Source organism: Populus alba, chromosome 6, assembly GCF_005239225.2.
Source record: "Populus alba chromosome 6, ASM523922v2, whole genome shotgun sequence".
Classification (NCBI taxonomy): Eukaryota; Viridiplantae; Streptophyta; class Magnoliopsida; order Malpighiales; family Salicaceae; genus Populus; species Populus alba.
The window spans coordinates 6,247,176-6,273,760 of NC_133289.1; the positions used below are offsets into that span (position 1 = coordinate 6,247,176).

The 26,585-nt window shown below is 28.9% G+C and overlaps 2 protein-coding genes across 2 annotated transcripts; both read left to right on the top strand.

Annotated features, from left to right (window-relative positions):
* The first annotated feature begins 851 nt into the window (after window positions 1-851).
* Window positions 852-2,517, top strand: LOC118033597 (transcription factor bHLH35). Its single transcript, XM_035038617.1, has 5 exons — window positions 852-1,011; window positions 1,133-1,298; window positions 1,530-1,763; window positions 1,863-2,033; window positions 2,359-2,517. The coding sequence occupies exons 1-5, from the start codon at window positions 932-934 to the stop codon at window positions 2,440-2,442; spliced, it is 735 nt and encodes a 244-aa protein (XP_034894508.1). The 5' UTR covers window positions 852-931; the 3' UTR covers window positions 2,443-2,517.
* Window positions 2,518-19,853: 17,336 nt separating this feature from the next.
* On the top strand, window positions 19,854-24,542 carry LOC118033599 (transcription factor bHLH35). The gene is made up of 5 exons (XM_035038618.2): window positions 19,854-20,049; window positions 20,166-20,328; window positions 20,465-20,704; window positions 20,785-20,955; window positions 24,293-24,542. The coding sequence occupies exons 1-5, from the start codon at window positions 19,967-19,969 to the stop codon at window positions 24,380-24,382; spliced, it is 747 nt and encodes a 248-aa protein (XP_034894509.1). The 5' UTR covers window positions 19,854-19,966; the 3' UTR covers window positions 24,383-24,542.
* The last annotated feature ends 2,043 nt before the right edge of the window (window positions 24,543-26,585 follow it).

Sequence of the window (26,585 nt, forward strand, 5' to 3'; positions counted from 1 at the left end):
TATTCCATTCAGATTATCTAACACATCAAGCAATTTTCATACAATTGATGATTTGGGTTCTAAGTTTCTTTATCAATACATTCATGGTAGTTTAGTTTAATGTTATTCTAATTTATAATAGATTTGTAATTGAGCGCTTGGGATATTTAAGGATAATTATGGAAATTTTGGTATAAAAATAAGCTATATGTGAACTTGAAAAAACTGTAGTTTTATGACTAACAAGTTGTTGTTTTCAGGTTTTATTATTAATGTAAATGGTATATATGTCAATAAATAGAAGATTAGGCTAATTAGAGATTGGTTTGTACCTAAAATATCTAGTGAGGTGCGTAGCTTTTATGGATTAACTATTTTCTTTCATAGATGATTTATATAAACTTTTAGTAACATAATTGTACTAATTACTGAATGCATGAAGAAGTTCTTTAGTCATTTTAGTAAATATTTTGAAGAATTTATATTCATCTTTCAATTTAAATCGCACAACACATTTGTAAATAGATGGGCAAACGAAGTGATTAAATCAAATTTTTTATCTTACTCGGGATATGAATTTTTATTTTATCAAATTAAACAAAAATATATATAATATAACAAATATATTTAGATAAGACTCGATAGATGTACTGAAAACATTCATTAGCTTTTGCTATGGAAAAAAAAAAAAAAAACAGTAGTATTATTTGTGATGGGGGCGCTTTCTTTAGAAAGACAAAATACCCACTGGAAGATTTGTGCGCCATACACTTCCGTGTAATATATATATATATACACACACACCCTCTGGAAGATTTGTGCGCCATACACTTCCGTGTAATATATATATATATACACACACACCTTATATCTATATAAAGTGCATGATTGAGATGACAAAACCACTCTATATCTTAAGCAAGAACCATTAGGTTTTTCTCTGTCTCAATTCATGGATATCATTGAAAATATAGGAGAGTACCAAAATTACTGGGAAACTAGCTTGTTTTGGAACGAAGAGCTTAATTATAGGTACCCCTTCATATATATTTTCTTTTGGTGCCCAAATTTTTATTTTACTATATAATTTATGCTGCTAAATTAACCATGTCCAGAGCTTTTACGTATAAAAAGTGCTTTAATTTCGAGACAGTTGGGCAACGAATCAGCAATCTAATCTCGGGCACTATGCTTCAAGTTTGCCGGAGGGAACTGCTTCGCCGATAAGAGCTAAAAATATTGCTTCGGAGAGGAACAAGAGGAAGGAGCTCAATGACAAGCTCTTGGCACTTAGAGAAGCAGTCCCCAAAATCAGCAAGGTAACCCAGAATTTTATTATTATTATTATTATTTTTGTTACAGGTAGTCTCGAACTTGATATCTTTTCATGGAAGGAGGACATGATTAATGCTGGTTGAGTGATATGCTTATTGGCAGATAATTCTAGATTTAAGGCTACATTAATTAATTAATAATGCTAATGTTTGTAATTTGTTTTGTTTTGGATTTGACTTTTTTTTTTTTTTCATTTTTTTGTTGACCAAATTTAGCTGGACAAGGCTTCCATAATCAAAGATGCTATTGGGTACATCCAAGAATTGCAAGAACAAGAGAGGATACTCCAAGCGGAGATAAGGGAGCATGAATCCAAAAGATTGAAGAAACATCCTGATTCTGGCTTTGAGCTAGAGCTACCAGACTTGTTAAGATCCAAGAGAACAAGATATGACCAAATTTATCATCACAGTTTGGGCACAAGTACTTGTCCAATTCAAGTTCATGAAGTGAGTTCCTCTCTGCCTGTACGTAAAACATGCCAGTACGTACTGTGTATCTCAAATGATTAATATGTTACTTATGATGAGTCTGGTGATGTTTTTCAGCTTGCTATTACCTCTGTGGGAGAGAAGACATTGTTAGTGAGCTTAGCATGTAATAAAACGACAGACGCCATGACTAGGATCTGTGAGGTTTTTGAATCTTTGAAGCTAAAAGTTATCACAGCAAATGTCACAGCTCTCTCAGGGATGGTGAAGAAGACAGTCGTCATAGAGGTCAGTCAGTCTCCTTTCTCTTTCCTTGATCTCTCCGAGTCACACAAATGTAAAACCAAAAATAGTAAATACTTGCACGTCCGGATATAGAAGTGCTTACGAACTTTAGGACAACAGTTCAAGTTATCAGTTGAAAAACCTTTTTACAACAACGACAAAACTCTGTGTGCGTGTAAAAAAAAGAAGAAGAGCTATATTTTAGAAAGTAAAACGGGTTCAATGATTTATTAAAAGAAAATAATGATGGAATTTGTTCCATAAAAAGATTTCAATCTTAGCACAAGAAATTTGATCGGGAAAGTTGACAGCAGCTCGTGTCTTGCAGGTCGATGAAGAAGAGAAAGAGCATCTGAAGATAAAAATTGAAAGAGCTGTTTCAGCTCTTAGATCCCCACATATAGTCCAATGATGGGAAATCGAAGCACAATTTCTCTATTTCCATCATGGCTTTAGGAGATCAAATCCAAATAAATTGTAACCATATATATCATAAATGGAAAAGCAACCATGCAGTGCAATTATTGTTTAATTTCTCTCTGTATGCCAAAGTAAAATGAACGAGAGTGTGTCTAAAACTCCTTGTTATTAAATATGATGTGCAATATTTTTTTCAAAAGTTTTTTGATTGCTGAATCTAACACCATATATACCAGCTTTCATGTATAATAAAGATTATATTCACATTTTTTGTCAATCCAAAACGGACTATCTATAAACAGTAAATTTATATAAAAAAAAAAAATTATCCCAAAGATGATTTAAACCTAATTACGTTTATTATTGGTATAATATTAAAATAATTTATTTTAATTAAAATGATTGTTTGGCCCAGTTCATGCGCAATTAGATTAATTTTACAAGCCATAAAATTAATAATTATATAAATTTTTAATAATTTTAAAAAGATTCAAACTTATAATTATTAAAAAATAAATTAAAAAACGAGTTATCCTCAGAATTTATTGCAACAACTTTCGTCCGTGGACTAAAGGGGAACCAGTATTCTTCACGGGAAGCAAATTAAACATTTGCACCACATGAGTGAGTACAGACTGAATGATCGAAGTGAAAAATGCTCCCTTTTTTCTAAAAAAGTATCTTTTTTTCTAAAAAAGTGTAATATTTTTAAAATTAAATAAGACCACACCGTCCATGACCAACTTAGTTGACAGTGTTGTTTGCTACGTTCTCTCTCTAATTTATTGTTCCCACCAATAGTTCACACTTCACGTTTTTCTTTCCAAGAGTAATCGCTATAATTATACCAATAGAAATTGTAATTAAATTCATATTTTGATTTCAGTGAGGCATTTCAATAATAACTCGAAGTAACTTTATTTATAGTAACTTTATTATATCATTCACTGCACTATGTAAGAAGTATCTAGATGTTATTAATATATTTTAAAATAAATAAATATATATATATATGATATAACTTAGTTAACTTTACATATTTAAAAATAATCCGAATAATCAATAAAAATGTTCAGTTTTTTCACACATTTATTTTCTAAGGGCACAAAGATGTTCGGTTCGATCCCTCAAGTTTTACTTGATATTTTAAACAAGTTCAGATTTTTTTACACGTTTAATTTCTAAGAGCGCAAAAATGTTCGGTTAGATCCCTCGAGTTTTACCGATATCTCAACGGAAGAGAATCAAGTAGTCGGTGGCTTTGTTATAAATTTGGGGTCCCTCTATTTGAAACTTGTGGCATTAAGGACATAATTAGTCTCCGTCTTTGGTTACCAAGTCAAAAACCAGTATTACATGACATTGGCCAGACCGAAAATTGAACACGACTTAGGATGTGAAAAATCAAGAGAATGACCATTGATAGTGAAGTCCTTCTACAGCTCTTTATTTCAAACTTGCGGCATTAAGGACAAAATAATATCAAACAATTTCACGACAATAAATAACATTGAACAACTAAATTTAAATTTGGTAGCTACAGAAACGTGGGTGTAGTAAGTATATCAAACTCAAAGAATTTAAATTTGATAAATAGTCAAGTTCAAGATAACATGATTTTTGCAGGCATGTCTAACTCAAGAAACTTCAATTTGACAATCAATCAAATTTAAATTAATGTGGGTCTGATAAATACGTCAAATCCAAAGTACTTGGGCTTAGTAGTTAGCCAACTCAAAGTAACGTTGGTCTAACAAGCATATCACACCCAAATAACTTGAACATTATCAAATTCTAAGGCTGTATGTTTGATTCTAGACGAATTTCTAAAATAAAAATATTAAAGATATAATAAACCATCATATCTATACTCATAGGTGTATACAAGGTCTCTTAGGGACTTATCATATTTATTATCTCATTAATGATATATAACAAATATTTGCTTTTCATTAATATTATTAAAAGCAGAGGACTTTCCAGTATTTTTTTATCTAAAAACAACAAGGCTCGTAAATATAAATACCCCAAAAACCATCCAAGTAAAATATTAAAAAAATTTATCTTTTAAAATAAAAATATATAGATTTCATAGTATTAAGCAACTTATAACTTAAAAATAAATATATTTGTTTCTTTGAATTTAAAGTTCTATTAAGTTATTTATTATCTTAAAACATTTAATATTTTTCTTTTAAATTAATATACTAATTTTATAAATGAAGGGTTTTTAAATTATCTTGATTAGTACTCAAGCTTCTATCATAAACATGAAATGTTTTATATTAAAAGAAGAAATCCAAATACTTTAAACTTATTAATTATCCATTATCTCAAACATTCATGGAAATGAGTCATGAAATGTTTTACTGTTAAGCATGCAATGTTTTGAACGTAACTATATATATACTTGTTGGAAATGAAACTTTATAAAAACGTGGGGCAAACCTTTTTATTATTATTATTAAATTATAATTGCAAGATGTGTTTATTAACACTTGTATAATTAATTGAATGTAAGATGTGTCGGTCATGTCAGTCTGCTGGTGGAGAAGTTACACGTGTCAGTTGTAAGTCTTTCTGTTTGTCATTTTCAAGAACAATAATCTGTAGTTTAATGCAGTGCACCCTGTCCTGTCTAGTAAGCGAAAATTTTTAAAGAGATGTTCGTTCCCATTCAAACATAACGAGTTTGATTGATTTTTCGTTTTATTTTTTTTTATTTTTTTAAATTATTTTTTTATAATTCTATATTATTTTGATATGTTGATATCAAAAATAAATTTTAAAAAATAAAAATAATATTATTTTAATATATTTTTAAATAATAAATAATTTAAAAAACTACCAATATATCAAAGTAGCAAACCACGGAGGGCCACAAATTTATGTAAATTGTCATATTTTAGAGGGTGTTTGGGAGTGTGGTAGCGGTTGCTTTTCAAATAGCTTTTCGTGTCGAAAAGCATGCCATTAATATTTTTTTATGTTTTAAAAATTATTTTTGATATCAACACATCAAAACAATTCAAAAGATACAAACTGCACTCAATTTTAATAAAAAAAAAATTGAAATTTTCCAATGCCAAACAGGCACTTAGTAGTCTTCTGTTTCTCATATGTTGATGTTGACTGAAGAGCGTGACATATTTGATGCTTAATTGCCAAGGATTTCAAAATGCAGGACCACAAATTTATAATTTGCCACGTGTATGATCCTCCTCGGGAAGGCACCAGGCGCACCAGTATTATTAATTATTAGGACCAGGAGGAGGAAAAATGACTGGTGACGTGGGAATACATTAGTCTATTGTATATTTTTCTTTTTCTTTTTCTTTTTTGCTTTAATGATTAAAATAAAACTTGATAATTATATTAAAAAAAAATTATAAAGAGGTAAATGATATAGTATAACTATAAAAATCTTACTTGTATACTCTCTTTTATTTTATCAAAATTTACTTTTGATAATTATAACAAAATCATGCTTCTACATACATGTAATTACTTGCGTATTCACATGGTCTGGACCCTCCCCTTTTGTGTACTCAATCCTTTTCATTGATGACTAGAGTAGTTGATCCGTGCACGGCGGCTTAGTACCAAACTTTTTAAAACATGATAAATAGTGAATGCATTGCAAATTTATTTTTTATTTTCAAGTAAATTTTGATTATTAACATGTGTATTAATTTAATATTTTTTATAAAAAAATTTTGAATTATGACGTCTTTGATTGATTGTCCATGTTAATTCTAGTAAATTTGTCAAATCAATGACTCTACTACCACATTGATTTCAAAAGTTTCTAACTAAAAGAGATGTTTACACAATTAGGAAAACAATGTTCATCTTTGTAGGGACTTGCTCTTGGGCTATACCTCGAAAGGCCTCATACCAATGGAGATATTTGTTCATCTTTATATACCCTTGATCCTCCCCATTTCTAGCCAATGTGGGACTTTGGTTGCATACCCAACAATCTTAATGTGTTCATGTAATGAGATCACTGCTCATGAGTTTCTTACGCAAATCCATTTATGTGCCACTTTTTTAACTTAGCTTGCGAGTTGATTATTGAGTATTTCCTAACAAATCCTAGAAAAAAGTGACTTGAATACTTTATTTTCATGTAAATTAAAAAATTTAATTTGGATTTTTCCCAAATCAACTTTTCTAATTATATAATAATAAAGATTACAAAAAAAAAAAAACACAAATCTGTATAGTGGGAAGATGAGAAAAGAAAAGGATCAAAACAGCTCAATTAAAAAGAGAACAAAAAATAAAAAAAGAACAACTCTAGATTTGTTATCTAAAGATTATTAATTCAAATCTTAGAGTTATTAAAAGTTTACATAATTATTAATTTTAACAGTGCGTGTAAATTGATCCAGTTAACCATGTTAATTTAAAGAGAGAGGAGGGGGGAGCTCAACTGAAGAAGAAGGGCCTCTGAGGAGGAGAGGAGGAATTAAGAAGACAAATAAAAGGAGAAGCCCAACCACATAGGAAGGGCCCAAACGAAGAGGAACAAAAGAGAAGAGAGAAGAAAAAAGAAAGGGGAGAAGCCCAACCAAGCAAGCTTAACCGGACAGAGAAGAGAAGCCTCGCTAGACAACCTTAACCAAACAAGCCCAACGGGCCAGTAAAGGAAATAAAGAGAAAGAAGGAGAAAAAACATAGGCAAGCCCAACCAAACAGCAAAGGACAAAATCCATGTGATCTCTCAAGGTATATAAATACTCCAGATCACCGGCGGGCATGAAAAAAACTAAACAACGAATCAATCTCCTACACAAAACACTCTCCTGTGTTTTTCTCCTCTTTCTTTACATTATATTTCTCTCGTAATTTGCAAACTTAATCATCAAAATCCTCTATTCTACAAAAAAAAAAAAATGTTTTGTAAGAGTGTAAAAAAGCTGTGGAATATATGAAAAACCCAGAAGAACGGAACCTGGGTTTAGTGTCTGAGGAAGAGGACACCGCTTGAGATTGAAAAATAGATGTAAATAAAAAATCAAATAAGAAAAAAATAAAAATCATAATCCACAGACATAACGGAAAGGAATTGAAAAAATAAAATAAAAATAAAAACCTCAAGCATATCTACAGCCAACGTGCCTTTTACGCCTTCCCCTCTTGCTTACGTGCAATGGTTCTTTCTCTCTGGTTTTTTTCTGCTGGTATATTCATCGAAATTGTTTCTTTTACCCTTGTATTGCCTTCGTGCTTCTTCTGCACTCCCATCTTGCTTTATATTGCTCGGTTGCAATTTCACGTTCAGCGATGGGCATAACTGCCTTTCCAATTAAGGACAGCCTTTATGTGAACTTCTGCCTCCATTTACCCAGAGATTTAGGCCTCTGACATCGGTTGTCTCCTTTTCGACGCCGTCATCTGACTACGGTTGTCTGGACTCAACCCGCTCCCACTTTCGATACAACACCAAACAACCGGTGGTAGAAATAGAGAAAAATGAAAAAAGAGACAAACAAAGGGCGAATAACACAATAGAAACTCGAGACTGCCCTGGCATGTAAGAAAAGGAAAAATAAAATAAAATGACAAGAGAGGTCTGGCAGCAAGAGAAAAGGAAAAAAAATTGACAAAAAATTTGGCAAAGTTTAAAAAAAAAACATCATAAAAAATATCTTTTAAAAAAAAACTATTTTCAACCAAGAAAAAACAAAAAAAAAAAATCATTTTTATCTGAAACTGTTATTTTAACTATATAAAAAAAAATATACTATAAAAAAATCAACTTTAATTAAAAAAAAATAAACACCTCACTAAACTTGTAAACCAGGACAACCCGAGTTACCCTAACAAATCATGATAATCTTATACAAAGGTAAAATAAAAGAAAATAATTTATGAAGCTAAATTCTCAACCATCTCAATATTAAAAAGATAAAACGACAAAAATAAATTTGAAAAAAAAATCATAGAAAAAATTAAAAAAAGGAAAAGAAAAAAGAAAGAAAGCAAAACACTATTGATTATTATTATCATTCACAAAGCAATGTGTATGGGTGAATAGTGATTTCATCACACCCTATTAATTTTTGTTATTTTATAAAGTTGAATAACATGATTTTTCTCTAAAAATATTTTTTTGCTTATATGAAAATAAAATAGACTATATAAAAAAAATCAAGTTCAATTAAAAAAAGACAACTCACCAAACTCGTAAGCTAAGGTAACCTGAGTTACATTGGCAAAAGCGTAAATCATATTAATCTCATAAAAAAGCAAAATAAAAAGATGCAAATTACAAAGTTAAATTCTAAATAGTCTCAACTTTAATAAATAAAATCAACAAAAACATATTTGAAAAAAACAATCATAACAAAAATTCAAAAAAAAAAAACATTATGGATTCCTATTGTAATCCACAGTGCAATAAATGTTGGGTGAACTCTAGTTTCCCCGAATCCTTTAATTTTTTTATATAAATTAAAAATTATTAATATTAATATATATATATATATTTAGTTATTTTATAATCTCAATTTAAAAGGTATTTTTTTAACCAAAACCATTAAACTACTTTTTGTTCAACCTCAATTTCAACTATAGTTTTAACCAAACATATATTTTTTCAAATCAACCTTAACTAAAAATATTTTTTATAAAATAATTTTTTTAAAATCACAATCAAAACAGCAACCGCAATACAAACCACACTTTTCATTAGTTTGTGAAATTATTGTACTTGATCGCTATTCCTCGTGCATCTGTCTTCCTTTAGCAGTGGCTAATTAAAGCAGGATAATACTATGTTGGCGCCTCCATGAACGAAGAGCATACACGTAGCTTCGTTACAGATTTGGGGTCCCTGGATTCTGAAACCTCTGGCAATTAATCAAGCTCATGTGATGTCACGATCTCTTTGGTCACGAAACGATAAACAGAAACAGAAGCAGGCATGTTCATGAAGAAAACGATGAACATGATAATACATGCGAACGTTCAAGGGCATGTTCATGAAGACCATTGACGCCGTGTTATTTCGGCTAGAGGAAGCACGCTGACCTGGCTAAGCATATATAGTTAAAGACAAATTAAGATAACAAAATTGACTTCTGAATTCTGGGGATCTCACAGGATCTTCAACTTTGACAATAAACAAGGAAATGTTGGATTTCAATTTTAATATACATAAAATGTTGAAGGAGGTTGAAATACTGCTTGAATTGTTTACGTGTGGTCTTCTTCCTCTCTTGAACTGTAGTGCCCAGTTCTTTCAGCTGGTTTCCACGCTCCGACAACAACGTAAATAAGACCACACCGTCCATCTCCAGTTGACCCCATTAATGACGTTGTTGGTTCAAACCAATCTTCCTTTTTCTTTCAAAGCTGTAAAAATTCCATGAAGCTTCGTATTTCCTCTCGTTATGCATATGGAGAACTACCAGCAAATCTCCACTTCACTCTTGCAATTTTGAAAGTGCTTGCTTTTATGGTGGCTAGTCATGTGCTAGCTTCGCAATCCACCCAAATCCTACCATAACTTACATTGCAATTTGAGAACACTGAAGAGCTCTTAATTCCACTAGACGAAACTCAAAAATAAATATTTTCAACTTTATTATTATAAGGATTAATCTATACATAATTCGGGTAAACATTTCCTTGACAATAGTTCATTTAATAAATTGAATATGAATACAACGTACAATTTGCGATTAATCCGATTTTTTCAAGTCCCTGTCCACCCCCGCCCACCTCTTTAAGAAGAGAAAGTAGAGTGATTTCATTGATGTTAAAACAAAATACAAATTAACGAGCTTATCGATCAAACACCTAGCTTCCGTATAACAACCGTGATGTATTTAGCTGTTGCGGAAAAAAAAAGACACAAGAAGAGAGAAAATAAAATAAATAATTTAACTAAAATGATAAAATATGTTTACCTAGAATTTCTTTCTCAACCTTATATTTATCTCTTTCTTTAAGATGAATCTTAAAGAATAACTAAATGGATGTGATTAATTACTCTTTAATCACAATAAAATTTCATGTATTGTTATAAACTAAGTGTTGAATATCTTCTTCTTTTTTATCTAAAGTTCAGTTAATAATTAAAAGAATTTTGTTCTTAAGAAAATAAATAAAAATTTGAATTCACGTATATACATATATAGGCGCGCTTAGTCAATGGATAAAAAATTATTTGACATGTAAAATAATAGAAGTTTTGTTTTTTCTCCATGGACCGAGTAAACGGTGCTAATTGCGGGAATCAACTTAAGCATGTGCACCCGATTAGCCTATAATCGCCGCTAGCCTTCAGTTTTGTCCTCCATTGGCTGGTGTGTAGAAATTAAATTTTCCTTTGCTTCTAGATGGGCATGTAAGAACACAAGTGTTCACATCTCCTAGTAAAAGCATCGTTATCAAGTTAGAAAAGTTTCTGTCTTTTTGAGGTTAGTCAAGAAAGTTCTCGCAGGTTTCCATGTTCCAGCAACAATGTGAATACGACAAATTTCTTTCAATGCCGTACAAATCCTGTAAGAAAGAAGTTTTCCACCCTACACCAGAATATTATTATTGTATCAAGTGTTTTTGCATGCTTCCATGAGTGCCTTCCTGGACATAGAAGTGTTCCTCCACGCCCACCTTTATAAGGATAAATAGAGACGCGTCTCTGTGAAAATATATAGAGACGCGTCTGTATGAAAGCCGATGCCAATTGACTTCCGCGTCTTAGAGCCTCTTACTTCGTCCCATGACTCCAGGTGAGGGCTATCTGCGGGTCTCCGCTTCACTTGGCCTTTCTGAAAGAGCTTGGTTCATGGTATTTTGATAGTTTTGTGGTGGTTGTTTTTTAAAATATTATTTTATTTAAAAATATATTAAAATATTATTTTTTATTTAAAAAAATTAATTTTAATATTTATATATTAAAGCGATTTGAAAGTACTAAAAATATATTTTTAAAAAAATAAATAAACTAGATATTAGATTTGGTCGGTCATGCAAAAGCCTTTTAAACTGATCTAATGCCAGCTTGAAAATCCTATCATAGTTTAATCGCTGTTTAAACTAATTCCATTTGATGACAATAAAAATCTCTGTGAATTTTATAATTACTGTTTTACGATGCCTGTCTAGTCGATGGATTTTTTCACCCACTGCCATCACACCATCATTGTTTCTACAAAAAAATAAAATTGTAACATCTTTTTTAAAATTTATATCCTTTTTTTTACACAAGCTTTTTACAACAATATTAATTATAAAAACCCGAATTCAACCCGGTTTCACTTAGCAGATGGATTTTCAGATGGTATCATACTATCATGTAAAAACAAAAAATCTCTGACGGCCTTGTGACGAGAGACCCACCACCACAATACAGGACACGAAGTCAAGTCAAAGAGGCATCACTCTCTTACCACAATAGTGAAGTCCTGGGGCCATAATTCTCCCACGGGCACCGGACCACATCAGCATGGCTGGACGGATTGGACAAAAGCCGCGCAGCATTTAATTATTAATCTTGGGTTTTTTATACTCTCATGTTTCCATAAAAGAATGGTGGGTTCTATTCTAATTCTTTTTTTCGAATTTCTTTTTTATCATAGACTAAGTCTCTCAATTTGAATTTAATTATTTAGATTTAATTAATGAATATAACCCACAAATGATTAATACTGGTCATAGTTTTGTTTCCTTTGCATACAATTATGAGTGAAATATCTCATTTCGACTAAAAGTGAGTGGAACAAAATGCTTGTCTTAAAACCTTGAGGAGTATAATTTAACTGATCATATTTTAGATTTTCTTTTTAAATGTTATCAGTTTGAGTTCTATAAATCTTAGGGTTACTAAAAATTTACATGATCACTAGTTTAAAGTATATGATTTAATTGAGGTACATTCAAACTGATCCGAACAATATTTATATTAATAATAAAAAAAAGGGTTTGTGACTCAATAATTTAGGTTATTTGAACAAGAAATTATAGCCATTATTAACAAATACTCTAAAACGTGTAGGTTTTTCACTGTATTATGTTTTTTTTTTCGCTTTTGTTTCTTCTTCTTTTTTTACATGTTTTTTTTTACCCAAAATTGACTTCTTTTTCTTTTTCTTTTCTTTTTTTTAAAATTTTCTTTTAAAAATTATCTTTGCTAATTTTTTTTAAATATTGAGCTAGTTGAAAATTTAACTCTGTAGTTTTTTTCTTTAAAACATTGTAGATTGTTATAATATTCTCGTACATTGTTTTTTTTTATGATTTTTTTATACTTTTTTTTTTTCAAAATGGTCTTTGTATATTTTATTTTTTTTATATATTAGGTTGGTCGAGAATTTAGTTTTGTAACTTTTTTGTAAAAAAAAAAAACAATATGGATTGCTACAGTGTTTTCCCTACATAATTTTTGTTTTGCTGCAGTGTTTCCCCACATATTTTTTTAAAAAGGTATCTTTATCAAATTTATTTTTTCAATATTGAGCTGGCTGATAATCTAGCTTTAGATTTCCTCCTATTTTTTTTTTTTATTTGTTTTTCTTTTTTTCCAAAATTGTCATTTTTTTACATATTTTCTTTTTTATATTTTGTTTTTTTCAGAATTATTTTTGTTAATTTTATTTTTTTATTATTGATATGGTTGAAAATTTATTTTTTTATTTTGTTTTTTTTAAAAAAACACTGTATCTTTTCCCACGTGTTTTCTTTTTCCACTTTTGTTTCCTTTTTTTTACATGTTTTTGTTTTCATTTTTTTTACCCAAAAATTGACTTTTTTTTAAAAAAAAAAATAGTCTTTGTCAGTTTTTTAATATATTGAGTTGGTTAAGAACTTAGCTTTGTAGTTTTTTTAAAAAAAATAAAAAACACTATGGATTACTACAGTGTTTCTCTTGCATGATTTTTGTTTGGCTACAATGTTTCCTCTACATTTTTTTTTAAATTATCTTTGTTGAATTTATTTTTTTAATATTGAGTTGGTTGAGAATTTAGCTTTAGCTTTAGCTTTCCTCACGTTTTTTTTTGTTTTTTTCCCAAAATTGTCTTTCTTCTTTATATTTTTTTTTTCATAATTATTTTTGTTGATTTTATTTTTTTACTATTGAACTGATTGAGAATTTAGTTTTTTAATTTTTTTTCTTTAAAACACTATATTGCTACAGCTTTTCTCTATATGGTTTTTTATTAAATAATTTTTTTTTAAATTATCTTTGTCGATTTTATTTTTTTCATATTAAGCTGATTGAGAATTTAGCTTTGTAGTTATTTAAAACACTGTAGATTGCTACAGTGTTTTCCCATATGATTTTTGTCTTATTATAGTGTTTCCCCACATGTTTTTTTTTATCGATGTTTTTTTTTTCAAATATGTTTTTGTCAAATTTATTTTTTTCATGCTGAGCTGATTGACAATTGAGCTTTTTTTTTCCTTAAAACATCGTTGATTGCTACAATATTTTCTCATATAATTTTTTTTGCTATGTTTTTCTTTTAAATTGTCTTTGTCATTTTTATTGTTTTTAATATTGAGCTGGTTAAAAATTACAACTGTAGATTTTTTCATGAAACACTATAAATTATTATAGTGTTTCTTTGTATTTTTTTTCCTTTCGTTTTTTTTTTTATTTTTGTCAAAATTATCTTTGTTGATTTTTTTTAATATTGAGCTGGTTGAGAATTACAATTGTATATTTCCTCACAAAATACTATAGATTGCTACAATATTTTCTTTAATAATTTTAATATTGAGCTGGTTGAAAATTTAGCTCTAACTTTCCCCATATGTTTTTTTTTATTTTCTTTTTGCTTTTTTTTCTTCCAAAATTGTCATCTTTTTTTTGTGTGTTTTTTTTTATAATTGTTTTTTTTAATATTGAGCTGGTTAAGAGTATAACTTTGTAGGTTTTTTCTTTAAAATATTATAAATGGTAATAATTTTTTTTATATATAATTTTTTTCACAAATCTATAATAATATATAAATATGCCACAAGCCCATGACATCACATGGGATGTCACCTAGTTACATATAATACTTTGTGCATGTACGAACCTAAAACTTATCCATCTCCTCGAATACAAACAGCAATCTTGAAGATGAAGAAATGGATTTCATAAAGAAAAAGACCACGGTGTCAGCACCAGCACCATGCTTTAAGAATCAACGGCTGGAAAAGTAAAGTTAACGGTGATGATGATGTCAATATGGTGAGGTAAAATGGTTAAGAATCAACGGCTGGAAAAGTAAAGTTAACGGTGATGATGATGTCAATATGCTGAGGTAAAATGGATGACGTCTATAGATAAAGGTAATTCATGACATCACAGAAAGGAACAAGCATAATTCTTATTTAAAAAGCGTCCTCATTCAAAGATGAATTTTAAGAAGAACAACAACTTTATTCTTTGAGGGAAAAAAAGTTGCATGTATAGTTGATTTCCCAAAATACTTTCATAGATTTGGATGGATAAGATGTAATTTTCAAGTGGTGGATACCCTACACATCGAGTGGAAGAGATACTTTTCTTGTTTTTAACAACAAATCCACGAGGCATGTACTCATATATGAAGTCTTTTTTTATGAAAAAAATAAAAGCAATTTTATTATACTAAATGCAGTATAAATACGTTATTAATTTAAAGAAAAAACTAATTTGCTTACATGTTTTACTGTTTCTTCTATTGTGGACCCACTGTTTGTCTTAATTTTTCATCCTCTGAAGTTTCTTTTATTTTCATTTTCATGTTTCTTTATTTTCCAATAGGTCTTTTCATATTTGATTGGCCTAAGATTTGGATTGGTAGTTTGATTTACTTAGCATAAGGTTTTCACTATAAAACAAACATATGATTTTGCGTTAGACACTCAAATTTGCAAAACAAATATTTGATTTTTCAGTTTTTAAATTATTAGAACTAAAAGGACTACAATAGAAGATTAATGAAAAATCCAATCCTTTTTTGTCGAAGAAAAGAATTTTATGTGCAGGAAACAAGAGGAAGAGAGAAGAAAAAAATAGTAATAAAAGCCATACTAGACCTTTGTTTTAGATTTGCGACGCATTGAAAGAGCGATGACAACACATTGATTCTAACGACATTAAAGAAATTTGTCTTTGAGCTTATGTGAGTGCTCATGCGCTACTCAAAGAGAGATGATTCCTTCCACTCGTTATGTGTGATTTGCACGCATCAACATTTTGTCTTTTTTTTTGTTCATTGTAATCCTTAAATTTATAACATCTTCTCAATTGAGTTTCAATTTTTATTCCACTAGAACCTAGGCCCTTTTCTTTCAATTTAGTTATTGTTTTTCTAAGACTTCTTCAATTTAATATGGATTTCATCGAACCCAAATCTAACAAAGACTTGATATTGGAAGGGAAAAAAAAAGAGAAAGATAGCCCACTAGGTTAGCATATTCTAATTATGTTCATTTTTTCGTGTTATAAATTTGATAGTTAACTTAAGTTGTTCGAGGCTAGTTCAATCTATCACTATTTCAATATTTAAAAAATATATATATCACCTTAAAATTGGGTTGGCTGAGGTCCTAACATAGTTGTTTTTTCGTTGTTGTGTATAACAAATTTGCTCTTACGAACATTGTACAGCGCTAGCTAGTTTTATATACTATATCTAGAAAAATTATAATTTACTATTTGAAAAAATAAATGACAACATCAACTGTATATGATTATCTTTCAAAAATTAACTCTTCCTTTAAATAATTCAAACGACAAAGAAAACTCCAATAAACCTTTATTCGTGAGGAAAATTCTAAAAATTTACCAAATGTTGTTGACGAAAGATCCAAAATCGTTGAGTAGTATTAATCTTTCCCATCCAACAAGAAACAACTAATAAACCTTTATTCGTGAGGAAAATTCTAATAAGCGAGGATGGGATGACATTAAATAATGACTAAGAAAAAATTATTGACGGGCACTTTTAACGTAGTTTTAATGTTTTATTTTATAAAAAAAATAAAAAACAATTATAAAAAACTTATTTAGGATAGTTTTAATGTTTTTGTATAGAAAAAATAAAAAAAAAAATTAATTTGTTTTTTTTGTTTATGATACTTCAAGGGAATTTTAAATGTGCTTTTTTTATATAAAAAAAATTAATTAGTATTTCTGTTTAGAATACTTTAAGAGTAATTTAAATATTTTTTATATAAAAAAAACATTTATAAAAAAAATTATTTAGAATACTTCCAAGATAGTTTTAATGTTTTTTTTATAGAAAAAATAAAAACAATTATAAAAAAAATTAATTAGCATTTCTGTTTATAATACTTTTAGAATAGTTTAAATTTTTTTATATAAAAAATAAGAAAAAAATAATTAGAATTTCTATTTAGGATATTTTAATGGTAGTTTAAATATTTTTTTAATAAAAAAATTAAAATAAATTAATTATGATTTTTGTTTAGGATACTTCAAGGATAATTAAAAAAAATTATAAAAAATAAAAAATATTTATAAAAAAAAATTAATTAACATTTTAGTTTATGATACTGTAAAAGTAGTTTATATGTTTGTTATAATAAATAAAAAAATTAATTAAGATTTTTTTTTAGGATACGTAAATGATAGTTTAAAATTTTTTAATAAAAATAAAAAAAAATTAATTAGTATTTCTATTTATGATGCTTCAAAAATAGTTTGATTTTTTTTATATAAAAATTAAAAATTATATATAAATATTAATTAGGTATCATCGTCGGATCCAAGAGACTTTGATCTAGATTGTCCGTCAAACCTAAGTCATCTAGCATTGCCTCCCATACATAAGTCTTTTAATTTTGACTTGACCCCTAGATCTAAATCACTTAAAATGTTATCTAGATTTTTAATAATTTAATTATATATATATATCCTCCACTGGCGTGTCAAATTGGTAGGACGCATGTTGGTGTCTTTGGTAACCGAAGGACGAAAGTTAGTTGAGGATTTGAGTGGAGGACATGAAAGGGTTAATGGGTGGTTCTTGATTTTCTCGAAAGAGGTGAGCGAGAAGGGCAAGACTTAGATGAACATTTAATACTTCTATTCAAAATATTTAAATCTTATGGCGGGTCACTTATTTTTAGTTTTTATTATTACTTTGTATTCTTGTATTTATTGTATATAAAGTATATGTTTGTTAACATTTCTCTTGACTTGTAACCTATCTTTTAAGATTAATAAGTGGATTGAACTCTAGGATATTTTCCTAGACATTCGGCTAATTTAAGGTTTCGCTATCATATTGAATTTCACATTTGAACCTGAATTCCATAAAAATACTCAAGTCCTATATGGTGGTTGGTTCATTCTCTTTGTTTTAAATCATGCTTTTATTTTAATTAATGTGGATATATTCACAAATAATATATGTTAAATGAATAATACAAAGAGAGGTGTTAAGGTTTTTTTTTTTTTTTTTTTAATGAAGTTTTGTTATTATATTTTTTTTTTATCATATTGTTTATCTTAATTTGCGATCTAAATTATAGGCTCTATTAAATTTAATAATTTTATTTTTTAAAGTTAATTTTATTTAATTATATTATAACTAAAATAGATACTTGCAAAACTAAATATCGATCCAGTACCAGGATGTTTATGTTGAGGGATAAAATTAGAAAAAAAATTATTATTAAAAAACCATTAATATTAAAAAATAAAATTGAGAGGAAAAAAAAGGTTAGGTGTATTGACCTGTCCTAAGTCATCCGACCCTTCTCTTTTTGGAAAAAAATAAATAAAACGAATGATGCGTCGTTTGCCTATCCAAAATCCAACCATTATAATAATGTTTGAAAAATCAAGGAAATATTTTTTAGCTTAAAAATTTATTTTTAAACATAATTTCACCTATTAAACATCTTTAGAATCTTATAAAAAATCAATTTATCAACTCAAAAATGTCCCCAAAACTCTAGAAACACAAATCAAACTACGAAAAGTTTTTTCTCTTTTAATCTTGATCTATTTTTTCAAGTAAGATGAAGGTTTAAAAATAACTTAATAGGACCTTCTAGTCAAATGAAACATGTTGCCACTAAAAATAATGAGATTTATCTTCAAAAAGGGATCATTCATCAACTTTCTCTCTCCTTCACTGTTTCTAGTGATTTATTTCTTTTATTTCTTAAACTCAAATATTAAGAAAATAATTTTTTAATTCAAAACTTTATTTGCAAAAACTAAAGGGATCGAAAATTAAGAAAAAAAGAAGTAAGTGGACTTCAAAAAAAACAAATCCTAGCAAATTTAAGATTTGTCATGCAATTTCCCCTTATTTTACTGTTTGGTTCTTTTTTTGGTGAATTTTTCCTTTCCTTAACAAAATTTACGAAATTGGTCATTAAGCTACAATAAAAAAAAAAGTTTGAGAATAAAATAAAAAAAATTATTGTAAATTACTAAAATGTTTTCAAATTATAATGTAACTTGTTATTCCATATTAGTACATTTTATAATAATTGGTAGAACCATTGTGTTTGTTAAAAAAAATCTCAAATTTAATTTAATTTTTAAATGTTAAGTGTTTCAACGTAGATCAAGAATTCAACCTGATGTTTATAAGTAAACATGACATCATAAGAAATATTAGGCTAAATTTGAAATGAAATAAAAGTAAAGGGTGCTTAAATTAAAGATAAAGTGGGTTATTTTAGGAAGGGTCAAAATATAACTAACTAATTCAAGGATCAAATTATAAAATTTTGAAGTTTTAAGGGGCTTCATAACCTCTTTAAATCATAGGATGCTTGTGCAATTATTAAGAGGGTGTTTGAAAGTTTGGTGTGGTTAAATATGATAACTTTTTTAGTTCTTCTTAATTTACAACATAGTTAACGCATAAAAAATAATAAGCAAAAATAAGCTTCATATGATTTTCCTTGTTTTTTTTTGGGTTAAAAAAAACCCCACCCTCACCGCACTTCTATCCAAATCACACCCTTGGAGAACATAGAAAACAACTAGCTTTAGAAAAAATTGTATAATTTAAATTATTGAATATGTTGAATCCAGATTAACTAACCCTATATGTTTTCTTATTTTATTGGTAAATATTTAAAATTAATTAAGTGTTTTTGCTTATCATTTAGCAAATCCATCTAGCATCACAAAACGTCAGATTTTGTTCACACCATCCAAATAAAATACACTCAGCTCCAAACTTAATTCTACACGCGCGCACTATTGGGTTTTTACAAAAAAAATTTATTATGTGGCAACACCCATCAACCTGTGGACGGTTATGATCCTTCCAAGAAACATCAAATAAGACATAGTAACCACATGTGGTTTGATAGCTCCCTTTCCGGTCATTTTTCGCCTCTTTCCTTCCCCTCTTTCCTCCCCCAAGAACAACACCCCACTTCTTGTCGATTCTGAAAAAAAAAATATATATATATAAACACGCACACGCACACCAAATCCCACCATTAGAGGAAGGCATCATTTCCCTTCTCTATCTCTCTCCTTCTCTCTCTCAGAAAACACAAGCTCACCCCCTTCCACAGCTCCCATGGAATCTATTGAGAATATTGGTGAAGAATACCAAAATTACTGGGAAACAAAAATGTTTCTCCAAAACGAGGAGTTTGACAGGTATACCTCCTCCATGCTTGGTTCTTGTTTCTTTTTTGTCCTTTCACTTGATTAGTTGGGGTCAATTGGAACTTACCAAAGGAAAGATGTTTTTTTTTTTTTTTTTTTTGAGGTAGTTGGGCAATAGATGAGGCTTTTTCAGGGTACTATGACTCAAGTTCGCCGGACGGAGCAGCTTCATCGGCAGCCTCTAAGAATATTGTTTCAGAAAGGAACAGAAGGAAGAGACTCAATGAAAGGCTCTTCGCACTTAGAGCCGTGGTCCCCAACATTACTAAGGTGATGACATTAACGCATACTAATCAATATCTATTATGTATTGAAGTTCTATGTAGCTACTAGCTAAGCTAAATTATCGAGTGACTTTGATCTCTACATTTATTATTATTATTATTTAATATTTTTCTCACTCTAGATGGACAAGGCATCAATAATCAAAGACGCTATTGATTACATCCAAGAATTGCATGAGCAGGAGAGAAGAATTCAAGCTGAAATATTGGAACTAGAATCTGGGAAATTGAAGAAAGATCCGGGTTTTGATGTATTTGAGCAGGAGCTACCAGTGCTCCTGAGATCCAAGAAAAAGAAAATTGATGATCGGTTTTGTGATTTTGGAGGATCCAAGAATTTCTCTCGCATCGAGCTTCTTGAAGTAAGTCCCTCATCTCTCTCCTTAATTATGGCATAGATAAAGATGGCGGGGTGGTTTTTTACTCTACTCTACTCTCGCAGCTAAGGGTTGCTTCCATGGGAGAGAAGACATTGTTAGTGAGCTTGACATGTAGTAAAAGAACAGATACAATGGTGAAGCTTTGTGAGGTTTTTGAATCTTTGAGAGTCAAAATTATTACAGCTAATATCACGACTGTCTCAGGGAGAGTATTGCAGACAGTCTTCATCGAGGTCACTCTCTTTTCTCTTCCGCATCTTTCTCTTTATACATCATCTCACTCCACGTGTCACACATACGGCACTAAAACAAAAAAAAACTCGAAGTTTTTTGGGGACAACTTTTGTGAATATTTCTCTTTAAAAAAAAAAATTGATTGGAGAAGTAATAAGATTATAAAGATCCTTACTTTTCGCCATGTAGGGTGATTCATGATTGCTATAACTTTGATTAAGGTGTTATATCTTCTTCTTTACTTGATAAATTATGATTTGATTTAGGATTAAGTATTCATTGTTTTTTTCCGGCCAAATTTTGAATTTTATTTGAAATTTTTTTTTTTTTTATATTTCAAATTGTTTTCAATAGCACTCCGAGTTACATTCACTAAAAATCAAAATATAGAGTAGAAATTTCAACTCAAAGAAAGATAATTTAACTTCACAACTTTCAAGATAAACCATCTCATTAATAACATGTTTAAGAATATAATTGTGGTTAGGTTTTAAAAAAATTTTCATGTTAAAATATATAAAAATAATATTTTTTTATTTTTTAAAAAATTATTTTTAAAATCATCACACTAAAACAATTCAAAATTTATTTAAAAAAATTAAATTTTAATAAAATATAATTTTAACCACCTTTCAAACAATATCTAAAATAATATCTAAGAATGACGTGCAGATTAAGATTATTGTCTTATTAGAGTTTCAAATATCAACCAAATTTTAAAAAAAAAAAAAAATTGCCGGTGTCATGATAATTGTTTAATAGATTACCACATTTTTTTTTCCGGCTTGTATACACCTAACCAGATTAAAGAAAAAAGATTGAGAAAAAGATAGCGTCCTATCATCACATAGAAGAGTATCAAAGGGCAAAGTGAAAATAGTGGCATAAAAAAAAAAAGGGCACACGGAGTTGGGAACTGATAAGACTACTTTCATTTTTTTTATTTTTATATTTTTAGAGTAGTCTTATCAGCTGGGAACTGATAAGACTACTTTAATAAAGTGGGATCACACCATTATAATAATGTTAGCAAATTAGGGCAATCGTGGCGTTAGCCAGAGTGTTCGAATAAAACAAGTCGAGAGAACAAAGTTATGAAAGGACCGCATCAATTTTCCACCATGTACAAGCATACATAATCTTCTCATCTTTTTTTTTTTTTTTTTTAATGATAATCTACAATTGTTTATGTGGCAAGTGTTGTCTCTCCCTATTTGATCAAGATGTTTACCCCCTAAATTTCCACTAAGATCACTTAAAAAAGGGGTCTTGTAACTCATCATTACATCATGAATTGTGTTAGGCACGCAAAAACCAACTAAAACAAATGTAACACTCAATGATCAGTAAAAAGGCCGGGTTGATTATGTTTATTATTGTTTTATGATGTATTTAAAAAACATTTTTAAAAAATTTAATTTTTTTTACTTCAAATTAATATTTTTTATTTTTTTAAATATTTTTAATATATTCATATTAAAAATTAATTTAAAAGATAATCACAAATACACTCTAAACACCCCAAACACTCTATCTCAGTGGCTATTATGTTTGAAAAAGACATCTAGATTTTTTTTATTTCCTACAACATTTTCAACAAAGACGACTAAATTGTACTTACAACAGTGAAACGTAATGGAACCGCAATAAATTCGCTGAAAAAAGAGTTTAAATTGTATATTGCTTACCCTAAAATAAGGCGTGTTCGTGGAGAAGCAAAAGCAGACAAAACCGTGTTTCAAATTCTTATTAAAAGCACTTCCAAACAATTTTGAAAATTTTTTATTTTTTATTTTATTTTAAATTAATATATTTTTGATGTTTTCAAATCATTTTAATATGCTGATTTTAAAAATAATTTTTAAAAAATAAAAAAATATTATTAAAATACTTTTTTAAATAAAAAAATACTTTGAAAAACAACCACACTCTAAGCCTTGTTGTCGAGGTTAGGGCTGCGGTTTGCTTTAGAAAACTCCAATCAGAAACCTTCCATCTTTGTAAACAAAGCCAAAATCTAAAAAGCTTAAATGGGCATTTCATGAACAGTTCTGTTAATCTAACATTTCCTCGCTCTTTCTCTCTTTCTATTTCCATGGTCGCAAAAGTTCCTTCATTCAAAAAGCTCTGCGCTTTCAAAAGTTAACAGCTAACACCACCACCACCACCCAGTGCTGTAATCACATTCTGTTGTGCAGCTGTTTAATTTATGGATCATTTTTTTATTCTTCATTTTGATCTTGTTTTTCTCCAATCTTGCTGGATCACATGATATAAAACTAGCCAGACATTTTTCTCCAATCTTTTTTATTATCTTGGTTGCAAGTCTTCATCGGCTGGGATTGCAAGATCTTTTTTCTCAATTTTTTTCCCATCATTCAACTAGTTATAGAGATGACTTTGTGCATCACGTCGACCTGTTTTTTTTAGCACAGTGCTCTCATAATTAATTAAATATTTTTTGAATTACGATTATGACTAGCTAGATGACGTTTGTGCCTACTAGCTGGTTGTAATTAACACTCCCATTAGATTTTATTTATATTCCTAGCGTGAGCTCTTCAATATTTGCCATTTGTATGTTTTTTTATAATGTTTTGATAGCCTTAGAAGATGATGTTTAGGGCCCATAATATAATCTTTAATTCATGAATTGATGCTGCCTATATTTTATTATTTGCTCGACAGCTTGGCATCTTTTTAGTATATGTTAAAAAGAAAGAATATAAACTATTTAATTAGTTGGATTCTGCTTTAATTAATGTGTGATAGGTATAGCATGATCTTTTGGAAAACTAGAGTTTATCAACATTTTGTCGTCTATATAATTTTTTGAATTATTTAATCAACTGTTTTTTCTTCTTTACATTTAAAAACCCTACTTGTGCTCGAACATTATGGCGAACGGCGGGCTTATGCTATGTAGGGTTAATCTATACTCCATTGCCCTCAATTTCTTAATCCCAAAAAGTCTTAGTACAAACACATGCTGGCATATTGAATTCTTTTCTTGCACTATATCTTTTTTTTTATTCAAATAAAATCTCTTTTTCATTGGGATATTAAATAAATTAATCACATTCAAACCAACATATTAAAAAAAGAAAGATATGTGGATTCAAAAGAGATAACAATTTTCATACTGCCCCCTTAAGTGACGCTAGGTAACGCACTAATCTCCATTTTCCTCCTGCGAAATAGCATTGGCTTGAGAGATTAATGAAAGCAAAAGATCCTGGATTTGCACATTTGAGTTTTGGTGAAATAAAAGACTAATATCGGTTAATTTAATGAATAATTGGGAATAATATATATTTTGCCAAATTTGTGTTGCAGGCAGATGAAGGAGAGAAGGATACTTTGAAGACGAGAATTGAAACAGCTATCGCAGCTCTTAATGATCCTCTAAGTCCTATGAGCATGTAACTAACGTGACATCCATGCACAATACATATCACTCTGCAACCATTGTTTTTTCCTCTTTGTAGTCTTCTTCTTCTTCTTCTTTCTCCTGGACTTTTCTCCTTCTGTTGCTAAGTGAAGCGACCATCAAATAATAATTGTGCCTTTCGGGTATATTTCTTCCGAGTTACGACTTTTCAGCTCAGAACAAAAACAAAACAAAGCCAATTGATTTACGACTTTTCAGCTCAGACCATCAAGGAATGATTTTCTCGAGGTGACTTGAGAATTTACAAGGACGCCGCTAATTATTCTATGCACTATAGAATTTATCAGCAACGATTATAACAGCAGAAATCATATTTTCTGAAAAAGATTACCAATTTGTCTTTTCTGGCAGGTGAAAAAGAGAGATCAAACCTAATCCAAATCTCCGACCACAATTGAGTTTCCAATCTCCGACCACTTGCTGTCATGTAAAGATGTAATCTTTTTTATTTTATTTTTCTTAATTCGTTACTCTAAACAAAAATATAAAATAAGAATAAACAGCGAAGTATCAAAAGATTGTATGTTTTGTCTAGTGGAATTAAGAATTTGTTAACTTCAACGGTGAAAACCTAGGCGCCATGACTTCTCGTCTCTCCCATTCCAAACCCCACCAAAACCTCATCCATAATTCTTCTAAGTGTTTAGTATTGTGGTAATTGTTATAATTATACTTTAAAAAAATTATTTTATAAAAAGTACTTTTAATTGAGATTGATTTGAAAAAATAAGTGTTTGGTTAAAACTATGGTTGAAATTGAGGTTAAAGAAAAAGTAGTTTAATGTGTTTGGTTAATAATGCTTTTAAAATTGACGTTATAAATAATTTTAAAAAATATATATTAATATTGATGATTTTTAATTTAAATATTGTAGATTTAACTATTGCTATTACATCATGAAATAAATCACACTTAATATAAAATATTTTATTATTATTCCATGAAACCATCTACAATTTCATTATGTATGAAATATATCTAACAAGAACTATATTTTTCATAATTTTTTAAGCGTGTAATAAAATTAGATAAAATATTATCAGGTATAAAATTTATTCTAAACTAATTTTTAAAAAAAATATTAAAAAAATTAACACACTAAAAAAAATAAAATTCACACAGTGCAAGTAAACAGTGCAATTCATATTAATTATATTAATTTTTATATGAATAGTGCAATTCTCTTGCACTGTTCACAAGAACAGTGTATCAATGTACACTATTCTGTTCATTGAACAGTGCAAGAAAAGCATGTGAAGGCTACTTCTCCCAATCCTGCTTTGCAAACACAGAAAATAATGGGACCCATAAATAGTAATTAATGGTTTTTTCTTTACCAAACACTTGGCTCCTATATTTTGCTTTAAACACAATCTCTACCGCGTAAATAAACAGCCTCTAAATCCAACCTTTACGTCCGTCGGGTCTGTTTGGTATTGAGGTTGCTGTTGTGGTTGTGGTTTTAAAAAAGTTGTTTTATAAAAAGTACTTTTAGTTGAGGTTGGTTTGAAAAAATATATGTTTGGTTAAAACTGTGGTTGAAATTGAGGTTGAACAAAAAGTAGTTTAATGTGTTTGGTAAAAAAATGTTTTTCAAACTGAGGTTATAAAATAATTAAAATATATATATATATATATATATATATTAATGATTTTTAATTTAAATATTTTAGATTTAATCACTGTTATTATATCATGAAATAAATAATATTGATATCAAATATTTTTTATTCTTCCATTAAACTATGTGCAATGTCATTACATACAAAATCTATCCGACAAGGACTATATTTTTCATGGTTTCTTAAGCGCGAACAACAAAAACTGAATTTTTTATTACGTCATTAAGCGATCTCCTTTTAAGTTTTTGAATAAAACACAATTAAAATAAAAATAAAAACTGAATTTTTTTTTTATGTAGTGTTATTAAATAATATTAAATACTAGTTTTTCAAGTAAAGCATATTTTTTTAAAAAAAATTACAATTTTATTATGTACAAAATTCATTCGACAAGAACTATAGAAAAAATAATTTTTTGAGTGTGCAATAAAATTAAGTAAAATATTATCAGGAATAAAATTAAGATTACAATACGAGTAAATTTAATTCACCTTAAACTAATTTTTTTAAAAAATAATATTGTTCATGTTCACGTGAACAATGCGAGTAAAATCA